The following is a 12,316-nucleotide window of genomic DNA, read 5'->3' as shown; positions in this document are numbered from 1 at the left end:
TGAGTTTTCCATCCTCTAATCTTACTCTTTCAGCCCAGCAAGACCTGCACATCAACAGTACTACTGATGGCCACAGGTAAGAAAAGGACTCAAGCAGTGAGGCCTGCTGGAAATAAACAGAAGTAACAGTTCATTGTGGAAAAGAATTTGAGGCATTTTGTAATACAGAAAACAAGAATTTCTTCATGTTTCAACCCAAGGTAAATAAGCAGCATTATCTTACAGAGGCCCACATTTTCTGCTTCTTGAAATTCGTCAAATAAAACCAGAATTAATAAAAATACATTAACTTAAAATAGTAACTATTTGAATTTTCTGAAAATTGCATTGGACTCAAAAAGTGAATTAGGGGCTTCCCTGGTGGCGCAGTGGTTGAGGGTCTGCCTGCTAATGCAGGGGACACGGGTTCGAGCCCTGGTCTGGGAAGATCCCACATGCGGCGAAGCAACTAGGCCCGTGAGCCACAACTACTGAGCCTGCGTGTCTGGAGCCTGTGCTCCGCAACAAGAGAGGCCGCGATAGTGAGAGGCCCGCGCACCGCGATGAAGAGTGGCCCCCGCTTGCCACAACTAGAGAAAGCCCTCGCACAGAAACAAAGACCCAACACAGCCAAAAATAGATAAATTAATTAAAAAAAAATATATATATATAAAAAGAAAAACGTTGAGTGGCCTTAGACTTGCCAAATATAAATTTTAAAAAAAAAGAAAAGTGAATTAGATTTTTTCCCATTCTTGTGTGATACTTTGCAGATGACTTATGGAAGTTCCATTTATTCTTATAAAACTCCTAAGGAATCGTTTGGTAAGTTATGTTTAGTAAACTCCAAAAAAAATGCCTGACTCCCAAAGAGGAATTTTTGTATTTGAAGAACTTGAGTCCATGAATGGAGTTCCCATGGATTCACTTATTTCCCTAGCTTCCTCACAGGAGAATAGGTTCAGGACAACAAAGAGACAGTTCTATTGATGAGGGTGTAAGATAATAATTTACTTACCCTCCATAATGGTCAAAGGATCTTCCACTTTGGGGCGCAGGATATTAGGGCCAAAGACAGTGGCCAAGTTCTGCACACTCATTTTGTTAATTCCTGAATAGGACTGTACTTCATCCAAGAACCTGTTGGGTGCAAGAGTATGAACAAAACACAATGGGATCAAACTTGTTAGTGGAAGAAAATGGGTTATTGGGAAATTTATGAAGTGGAGTACGTTCAAAGATGATTATGGACACAAAATTCTTTAGGAATTCAAACATCTCTCTGTCAAATGTGCAGAATGTATATTGCAAATTATTAAGGATCAAACTCATAAGGGATCATATCAAATATCTGCTCTGGCCTGGCTTGGCTTGGTTTCCCTGTCAGTCACAGGGACAAGAGTGTTTGGATAATGCTAATGTGGACTTGAGATTCAAGAATATGAATTTCTTTCCAATCCCTAAATAAAATGCTAAATATATATATATATTTAATTCAAGAACTATAAATAAGATTGTCTGGTACAATCTCTTATTTCAGAGAGGAGGAATCAACTCTCTTTGTGGAGTAATTTGTGAGCTTCGAATTTATAGTCTATTAAAAAATGAGATCAAACATGGTTTAAAATAAAACCTCAGTTCTACTGATATGGAAAATTGCAAGCACAAATTGTTCTAACTTGTTAGGTGCTAAAGAATTAGAGGCATGAAATAGCCCTTTCCCAAATGATTTTTTTTTTTAAACATCTTTATTGGAGTATAATTGCTTTACAATGGTGTGTTAGTTTCTGCTTTATAACAAAGTGAATCAGTTATACATATACATATATCCCCATATCTCTTCCCTCTTGTGTCTCCCTCCCTCCCACGCTCCCTATCCTACCCCTCTAGGTGGTCACAAAGCACTGAGCTGATCTCCCTGTGCTATGCGGCTGCTTCCCACTATCCCCAAATGATTTTAATAGCAGATTGTTTTTGTAATTTTCAGCTTTTCTTCATTTCCCATCCCCTCTTTGTTTCTACAAGAACTTCTATTAATTCATGGCTTACTAATTGTAGTAATGAGACAAAGAAGTGATGAAAAAAATTTTAACTTATTTTATGTGTTATTTAAAATAATATACTTATTATGTGTCAGTCGTGCTAACTTATTAAACTCTCAAAGCATCTCTGTGAGGTAAATACCATTATCTCCATTTTACAGGTTAGATACATGAGGCACCAGAGAGGTAAGAATCTTCTCCAAGGACACAGAGTTGGCAGAGCTGAGATCTGAATCCAGGTGATCTGACGCTAGAGTCTGAACTCTTGATTACTATACCATGAGTTTTTAAAAAGGTGCCGTTTGGGAATTCCCTGGTGGTCCAGTGTTTAGGACTCCATGCTTTCACTACCGTTAAGATCCCACAAGCGTGGCCAAAAATAAAAATAAAAAAGTGCCTATTTCCACAGGTTCACTACTGTTATACAGCCTAATTATAGCAAGACTGAAGGGCAAAAAGTCAAACTACTATTTCTTATTTGAAATAGCTGAAATTAAAAGTCTGCTTTAAATGTGTTAAGAGAAGTTAAGGTTTTCTATTGTGGAGATAAAGACTTGCAATACTGTTTTCCAAAAAGCCTTTTTCCCTTTTACTTAAGAGACTGTCACCCTTTTCTCAACCACTACAATAGCTTGAATTAGTTCAAAAACTTGGGATGGAACCCTTCTATGTTAATAAGTCTATCTTATCAGTGAAACTATTTCTTGCTTTTTCAAATTCTGAAACCTAAGGTCTTGTTTGTTTCCTGAATGCGAACCATCACCAGAAAAAGTATGGCAGGAGGTTCTGGAATTCCTACTCAATTACAGTCGACAATGAACTCCACAGTGTCTGGCGTTAGTCTTAAACTCCATAGTTCCCAGTCAGCTGTACATTTATGTAATCATGACGCAAAAAACACATGTAAATGATGCACTGTACTGAATTAAAATTTTTAATTTTACTTAAAAATGGACTGGGAAGCTATCGTTTAAAATACTTTACAATGACCTGTAGTGCCAATCATTAATCTCTTTATTTAAATTTAATATGTTTCATGTAAATCAACTATACTCCAATAAAATTTAAAAAAATAAATTTAATATGTTTCAATAGTACATACTTAATTTCTTAAATAGGGGCACAGACATGGTACATAGCATCCCTGACATTAAACATGGTCATTGAGAGAGAGCTTTATGAAGCGCAATTAATTATTGTTCTAGCAGAATTGAGTTACAATGTTTTTTTCAATGAGTCTTGAGAGAAATGGAAAAAATTAATATTAGCATTCACTATATGTATAAACATATAGGTATATAAATTTTAAAATATACTTTAATTTTTAAAACAGCTGTGTGAAATATGTGTTTTCACTACCCTTTTACCTATTAGGATCTTTAGTCTCAAAGAGGATAAGAAAATCGCATAAAGACACATAAGTAGTCAGTGGTAGAATCTGGACTCCTGGGCAGATCTTTCTCATGCCAGGATACACGCTCCTTCTGTTAAACAATGGTACATTGTACATGTATAAACAACCTGGATGGAAGTTCAAAGCAACATATCTTTAATATGTAGAGGCCAGAGAGACTTCAGAAACAGCAAATTACAAAATCAAACAATTTTAGTGCTCAGAGAAACTTTTGAAATCACCTTGTCAAGGGCTTCCCTGGTGGTGCAGCAATTAAGAATCCCCCTGCCAATGCAGGGGACACGGGTTCAAGCCCTGGTCTGGGAAGATCCCACATGCCGCCGAGCAACTAAGCCCGTGTGCCACAATTACTGAAGCCCTTGCGCCCTAGATCCCGTGCTCCGCAACAAGAGGAGCCACCTTGATGAGAAGCCCACGCACCGCAACGAAGAGTAGCCCCCACTAGCCGCGGCTAGAGAAAGCCCACGGGCAGCAACGAAGACCCAACGCAGCCAAAAATAAATAATAAATAAATAAATTTATTTAAAAAAAAAAAGAAATCACCTTGTCAAACCTCAGTTTTATAGAGGCCAACACTGGAGCTCAGAGCAGTTAAGTGATTTTTATTCACTGTCAAAAGTAAATTAGTGTCAGGCTAAATACAGTCTTCTTAAATTTAGTTTTTTGTCTTTAGGACAATTCTTACCTGCAAATATACTTGAGAAGGTTGTAATTGACCACTGGCAAGCTCTTCACCTGCTTTGCTAATTCTTTAACACCCTGAATATAAAGAAGAGAATAAATGTTATCTAAGTGTTGGCCTTGGAATTAAAGCACATGGAAAATGGGCAAACAGCCTTTTTTTTTTTGGTTAGTTTCCCATATTACCAGTGAAGGATACTGTCTTGAAAACTTGCCACTATCACAGAGAACATTTCAGAAATATTTTCAAAAGATGTGAAAGCATTTCAAATATCTCTGTAAGCACTATTTGTGGAGAAACATGTTTAAGTGAAGCCCTTTTAACATTTTTAACATCTGTTCACAATTGACTGAAAAGGGAAGATAGCCTTATTTGTAAGAAGGTTGTTTGGGGGAAAGAGTAGCCTTAATATAGTGAGCGCCCTTCCGAGTTTTAGCATTTGGGGGCAAAGTGGCAAGGAGTGCTGATTTCATTTATTCATCTGTACTTTTCTTTTTGATCAGAGAGAGGATTAAAAATGGGACCTGCGTTGTGTGTGTAAAATCTAAACATGTGTGATGTCAATACTTAGAATAGTGGCAAACAATCCAAGCATGGGGCAAAGGAAAATTTACAGATTAAAGACTAAGAACACTGACAAAAACCCCAAACAATAGCTTTTTAAGAAATAAATGCATGGACTTACAGCTTCCTCTTCCTTGCTGAGCAGTTTGGCACAAGACAAAAAATCCTCATACTTGGCATAAGGAATAACCGGTTCTGGGAGTTCTCGGAGATACAGTTTAAGAAGCGATGCCACTGTGTGTACATCTGTGTTGCTGTGGAGGTAGAAGTGTAAAGAGTTTCTACGGAGTGAACTTTATACCGTTTGGTTAATTTTTTCATCAAGTATACATCTAAGAGTCAGACTTCTAAATGAGTTTGCAATTGAATTAGTCGATCCAGCTTTCAAGAAGCACATGCTTGGGTAACACCTATTAGATGCTGCCACAGGTGGAAAAGAGAGGGACCCAGAGAGACACTTGGAATCCTCAGTGTGGTTTGCAAATATTCAAAAGTGTAAGCATTTTTCTTTTGTGTGCATTTGATGTTAAGCAAAAGTGTTACTTTTCTAAAACAATGAGAATATATATACCAGATTTAAAATAAAATATAATACAATGCACCAAAAAACACCCAATCTACATATGTGTGTCTATATGTATTCAATGTCAAAATTAATTACTTATAGATCCTAACTTCATTTCTTATTCTTTAGAAGACATTGGTGATTGGTTATAGACATCTCAAGTTTAGTACATTTTAACTTTTTAAGAAAAACTCACTTTGAGGATGATTGATCTCAGAATGATTGCTTGTCTGATATTCTAAGATAGTTGGTGATCCTTACAGTTTTCTAGAAAGAGAAGGGAAGTGCTACAAAAATAAACACTGAGGGCTTCCCTGGTGGCTCAGTGGTTGAGAGTCTGCCTGCCAATGCAGGGGACACGGGTTCTAGCCCTGGTCTGGGAGGATCCCACATGCCGCGGAGCGGCTGCGCCCATGGGCCACAACTGCTGAGCCTGCGCGTCTGGAGCCTGTGCTCCGCAACGAGAGAGGCCGCGATGGTGAGAGGCCCGCGCACTGCGATGAAGAGTGGCCCCCGCTCGCCGCAACTAGGGAAGGCCCTCGCACGGAGACGGAGACCCAACACAGCCAAAAATAAATAAATAAATAAATTTATTTTAAAAATAAATAAATAAACACTGAAAACTTAACGTGTCCTTTGTGTAAAATTTATTTTTATTCTCTGCTGAATACCAGAGTGATAGGATAATTTACCGAAATATTAATTTATATCTTGTTCTATGTATCTCTCTGATAATCCATGAAGATGGCTGACAGTAGAGGCAGGAGGAGGTGGTTGGTTTGGGTTTGTTTTGTTTTGCTTTGCTTTGTTTTGGGGGTGAGGAGCAAGAGCGTGGGAAGGAGATTGGTGGTCAGGGAGTGAAAGGTCAATTGATTCCCAAGAAGTGGGAAGAGTGGTGGTGAGCAAGGTCAGGGATTCTGTAAGTGGTGGGAACAAACACTCCAATCCCAGACTCTGCTGCAGGAAGTGACAAGTCGCTGAGGGGTATTCCTTCAGAAGCTGGGATACAGGCACCAGGATCTCCTGCCTCAGTGACAATTCTCTTGCCCCAAGGGTGACATAAAAGCAGAGTTGACTTCACAAATCTACATGGGCTGGGACAATGGGCATCTCAGTTCTCAATTTTGGACTCTTGGGTTGATTTCCTCAACTATCTCCCGCATAACCTCTCTGTAACAGGCATTATAGAAAACGCAGTGGCTAGGACCCTAAGGGGTTATAAAAATGAATATTCTAGACTGCTCATAATTTATAATCTAGTGGGAGTAGGAGATAGAAAGTAGTTAATAACAAGTATATAATTACAAAGTGTGGTGAGGAGTAATAAGGAAACGTTTTGGGTGCCATCTAATAACAAGAAAGGACTAATCCAGGGGTTGGAGGGCTTCTCTGAAGAAATGATGCTTAGGGTAAGATCTGAGGGGGTGTAAGAATGAACTAAATGAGAGTGAAGAATAAAAGAAGTCATTCCGATTAAAGCAAGGCATGTAAACAGAGCCCAAAGTGGGAGGGAGTGTCCTGTCCTTGAGGAGCTGACAAAAGGCTAAGGGAGAAAGAGCTCAGAGGATGAGGTATGAGCAGAGGGGAGCATCCTCTTGGACCATAGGACTTCATCTACCTTGGAATCAGGGCAAGGGCTGAGGTTTTCCATTTTAACATCAGAGTCAGTCAGAGCTGATATATTGTCAACCTTTTTTCAGATGCTAAAATGATGGAGGTGCTCTGATAGGGCCTGTCTTTAATCAATTGTATTCTTTTCATAATTACAGAAATGAATTTTTTCTCTTAAATTTCTGAACTGATAGACAATATAGAGGCCATCTTAAAGGCTAGTAAAGAACATAAAAATCATGTCTCTGGGACACCTTGAAAATTATTCAAGCTCATTAATTTCTAAAAATACTTTCCTAATTTTTTTTTTTAAAGATACATAAAATAGTCTCAATGGTAAAGCAAAAAAAGACCCTAGGTTTTTTCTTTTCTGGCAAATTGCTATATTTCGTGCAATCCAAAACCCTTCTGTGTTTCTCTTGGTATGTCGTGAAGCACCTGACCCTTGAAGGCACAGTCATCAGCAGTAGCAAAACCACAACCTGGGGCAGGATATGCAATGCAATCAAATATTACAGTAAACGATTTCCATCTTTCATTCCACTCTATCCAATCCACTCTAATCAAACCCAATCCATGACCGGGTCGTTGGGTTGTGTTGCCTTCAAATTCAATGACCATTTTGTTAAAGTTATAGAAAGACACAGAAAGGAATGCAAAAATAAAATATAAAATAAGTATAATTTCAATATATGGTGTATGTTATGTATAATTTGTATGACTATATAAATAGAATATACAAAAATATTTATGAATTAAATGCAATAAATTAATGAAACAATAATGATAAACAAGAAACATTTATTTAACAAGAAATCTGTTTTAGTGTTTCAGTGATGGACTGTTCATTACATTGCCTGTCCCCAAGCACAGTGTTTTTAAGGTAACTTGCCTGTTACTGTATTATTTTGCTTCTAATGAAGTTGAGCTGTAGTACTGAGGACGTTTGAGCACTAGATGGCACGATTGCAAAGTTAAACTAATTGAGATGGTGTGAAAATTGTTGAAGGATGAAAGGCTGCAGAATCATTTTTCACCCACAGCAATTTTCTTAGCACCAAAGCTGCAGTAATGCTCCAAGAATAGAAATATTTGCACTATGAATCAAGGTAAGAGATGTGGGCTATGATGATTATTTTATTCCTTCTCTAAAATGATACATTACATTAGTTTCTAGCATTATAAGTATATACCCATACACTGTTGGTTATATAAAAATGGTAAGGAAAAAATAACCGAATATATTTTCTTTTTTATTTCAATTAACAAAGGTTATTACAATTTTGGCTTAAAGGTTACAACTTAAAAATTTTTGACTCTTTCTGAGGGGCTTTACTAAACTTAGGTTATTTTGTAGAAATAGAGACTTTTCCATTTTCCTAGCGTTCTCATTTTTGGCTTTGGCCTTTCCCACCGAATGGAAGAAATCAATCATTTCTGGGAAGACTTGAACATGTTTGCCAGTTCCGGTTCACCTCAAGAGGCTCACAGTCTATCCGCCCCAATTGCCAGCATGCTACTCACTGCAAGGGGAAATCTGATGTTTCTCTGAATAATCTCTTTGTATATCCATTCTACAAAATAGCAACCTTCTGCATCTACCTCTACAGACTTGTATCTCTTACTGAAAACCCACTATTTTGCCTGATTAATATTTGCTTTAGTATGTACAGCCAATTAAGTAGATATCAATGTGATGTGTTAATTGCCCAAAGTACCTAGTGGGATGTGCTGTCTTTGCCTCAGAGAAATACATTATGTTCTTCAGCAAAGTGAAGTGACTATATTGTAGCAAAAGTTGATGTACAATGGAGAATTAAAATCCCTAAACTGGTTAATAATAATAATAATAATGACAACAACAATAGCAGCAGCACACGTCTACACACATCTCTCCCTGTCTCAGGCCCTCACAGCTGTCCAGTGAGTAGGTCCTGTTATTAACTCCATCTGGGTACACAAACAGGAAACTGCACTGACAGAACATGCCTTGGGGCTAATTGCTGAGATATGAGAGGTTTTGAAGTCACACTCCTTTGGTAGAAATTCAAAACTACTTGCTAATATAAATTCATTATCCAGACCTCAGGTCTCCTTCACCCACCTGGTGGTAGAATCTGTTTTCGGAAATTAAGATAAATAATCATGCACATCCTATCCAATGACAGCAAAGAGGCAGAGACAGGCCCAGGAATCCTGAGTAAAAGAGCTATCAGGCCAGAAGATATTCTGTAGCATATGTCCCTTAATTGATCAACATATGGGGTTTGTTTTCACCTTAAATTGTACTTGGACTTTGCTTCTGGATCCTGTAGTGCTTTTTAATCAAACCTGAATTCCATGAGACTTTCTATTATTGACTTAGTTTTATATTCTTGAGGGTCTTCCTTTGGTCATTCTGGGATTGTTCTATCATTCACCCACCAAATAGTTGCTGAACACTTACAGTGTGGACCACCTCACGCCACATGCTAGGTGAGACAGAGATGAACAACATAGATCTTTTCTGTCCCCCTTGGGCTTATATGTCTAACCCATCACCATCAACATGTTTCCATCCCGTGCTTCATTTGTTTGACTCCTTAAACATTTTCTGTATTTTTTATCTGCTAAGTCCCTGCCAGGTGTGTGATCTTAAGAATCTTTTTATACTTCCCAGAAATTGCTTGCCTATTTATAATCTATGTACAGTATTGGCCTCTTACTAATCCTAACAGGGATAAAGGAGTCTGACAACAATCTGTCTTGCTCATCCTCTAACCCCACCCCTGCCTTCCCTGATAAACAGACTCACACACACAGATAAGTAGAATGCCACAGTAATTCCAAGTATAATACTACACAGACAAAAACCTTAGAACTTTTAAGCCTCAAAATTAGAAATGGGAATTTTTCACTCTGGATACTCTGCACAGGACACAGCATAATCCATTGATTGAAGTGAATAGAATGAATTTCCAGGCACCCCACAGGGAGTTATTAAAGATATTGTGAAGTTCTTTGCAACACACACAGTGAGATGACCTAAAATTTTCTTGGAACTAAAAAAAAATAATGTCATATCTATCAAACTCCGGGAAGAACATATATGAGACTGAAAACATTCAGCAGCATTACCAAGATGAAGCCTGCCACCAAACTGTCTTAAACAACATGCAGTTCTGTGCACCAAATTCACCAAGACATAGAAAAGCAAATCCAAAGGCAGTAGGCAGTTCCAAACTAAACTAAACATTTACAAGAAAAGTCTGGTTCTGTTCTAACTTATTTTTTATATATCTGTCAAAAATGGTACACTTTTTGGCAGTAAAATTTGAATCTGGTTAAACTGTCATGGCTCACTGTAGTTATGTAAGTGTCACTGCTGAATTATATACAACACAAAAGGGCAGTTTTATCTGTCTGGACTACACTGGATTAGTGCTTGTCTCAAAGAAGCCTCCTGGTTTAAAAGCAATGATGGCAGAGAACAGCAAGACGACCCTTACTGTGGAATGAATTGTTGTCTCCCCCAAATTCACATGTTGAAGGCTCAGCCTCCGATGTGATGTGATGGTATTTGGAGATGAAACCTCTGGGAGGTAATTAGGGTTAGATGAAGTCATCAGGGTGGGACTGTGGTTTGATGGGATTAGTGCCCTTATAATAAAAGACACCAGTAAGCTTGCTCCCTACCGCCTTGCTCCCATGCACATGCAAGAGGAAAGGCCATGTGAGCACAGGGTAAGAAGGCAGCCATCTACAAGTCAAGAAGAGAGCCTTTACCAGAACCCAACCATGCTGGCACCCTGGCGTCAGGCTTTCAGCGTCCAGAGCTGTGAGAAAAATAACTTTATGTTGTTTAAGCCACCCAGTCTGTGGTGTTTTGTTATAGCAGAGGCACCAAATCTTCATCTCGTGACCTAACATATAAAACCATGCCAGAGTGCTAGGTAATGAGATGTCATCAGAAAAATAGAAACATGCTTTCAGATAATGTAGATTTATGGAAATATTGTCAGATTGACCAATGTGACATAGAAGAAAGTGATCCTCAACCTTGGTTGCACACAGGAGTCACCTGGAAAGTTTTTCAAAATACTGATGATTGGGTCCTGTATATTCTGATATAATTGGTCTGGGTGAAGCCTGGACATTGAGATTTTTTAAAGCTCCTCAGTTTTCATATGTTGCCAAGGTCAAGGGATATTAATATAGAACATGTATTTGAGGTGGAAAACTTCCAGATAAGGAGGCAGTTCTAATGTGTAATGGTCACAAGTTTAAATCTGGTTACTCTATCATCCATTGGAGCTGACTAGTTACATACTTATCTCTCCAGTGTTGTGATGGAAGAGGTGGGAGGAATGCTGGTGGGGAGATGTTGTTCATGGTTAAACCAAACTGTTACGTTGACATTTTCTTTCCTACTTCTAGGATTACTTATATGTATGTAATTACTTATGTGCATATAGACTCCCCCTTTAAAATGCTACTAATCACATAAAAAGAATATTTGACAGTTTTATATACAATGCAACATACCACACACACACACGTACCCCTATATGCGTATAAGACACCCAAAGTAACAAATAAAATGCCCTGTTGTGTACCTGAAGGAAGAGATTCCTGTGAGCAGTCTGAGTTTGGTGATTCTACATCATAGATCCCTCAAATAGAAAGTAACTACAGCCCCAAACTGAAAAAAAAATTCATGGATATTCATCCATTTGCTATTTCTGACAAATGTTTCCCCTGGGTAAGTCTCTCATTTCATTGTTTTTTTGTCACCTCACTCACCTTCTCCTAGTCAGCTCCCAAGCTTTTCTTCCTCTGCTGGCGTCTAAGTATTATTCTCCTTGACTCTGTGTACATACCCTGGCTAAATCCATAAGTTTGACGATCACTTTTCTACAATGACTACAAAGTATACATCTCCAAACCAGACCTTTCCACTGAATTCTTAGACGTTCCATACACACTCTGAACTCCATATAAACAAAGCTGGACAGCAACAAAAACCTTGCAATAAAATTATTCCTCCTTTACCATTTTCTCAACCATGAATGGCATCACCATTCACAGAAACAAACAAGAAACCTAGAAGTCAACCTAAATTTTGCTTTTTCTGAGATTCTAAATCTAAAAGTGACTAGTGATTCTCAGACTAAGCTGCACATTGGAATCACCTGGAAAGTTTGCAAAATACCAATGACTGGATCCTATATATTCTCATGTCATACCTCATGAATCTGTTCCCTCCTCAGCAGTCTCATTGACACTGCTCAAGTTCAAGTTATCACTCATCTCCATTAATATAACAGCATATTCATTGGTCTTTCTGCTACAAGCCTGTCTTCCCACCCTAGACCCCTGAACATACACATCCAGGTGGTAATCACTTGTACCAAATAAATATAAATGACAAGTAAAATGCCTTGTATAACTTTTGAATGCTACATATGAATACAAAGGGC

General features: G+C 38.2%; 1 protein-coding gene across 4 annotated transcripts in view; it reads right to left on the bottom strand.

Annotated features, from left to right (window-relative positions):
* ARHGAP24 (Rho GTPase activating protein 24) overlaps window positions 1–12,316 on the bottom strand; it is a 510,476-nt gene that overhangs the window by 21,248 nt on the left and 476,912 nt on the right. For all 4 annotated transcript variants that reach the window (XM_082463237.1, XM_082463240.1, XM_082463239.1 and 1 more), the window contains 3 exons: window positions 4,803–4,935; window positions 4,121–4,194; window positions 998–1,119 (listed from right to left, as the gene is read on the bottom strand). In XM_082463237.1, coding sequence (XP_082319363.1) covers window positions 998–1,119; window positions 4,121–4,194; window positions 4,803–4,935 — 329 coding nt within the window. The remainder of the gene's footprint in view (window positions 1–997; window positions 1,120–4,120; window positions 4,195–4,802; window positions 4,936–12,316) is intronic.

Source organism: Balaenoptera physalus, assembly GCF_965194825.1.
Source record: "Balaenoptera physalus genome assembly, chromosome: 5".
NCBI lineage: Eukaryota > Metazoa > Chordata > Mammalia > Artiodactyla > Balaenopteridae > Balaenoptera > Balaenoptera physalus.
The sequence above is the reverse complement of the archived record's forward strand: the minus strand, read 5'-3'. Positions and strand labels throughout refer to the sequence as shown.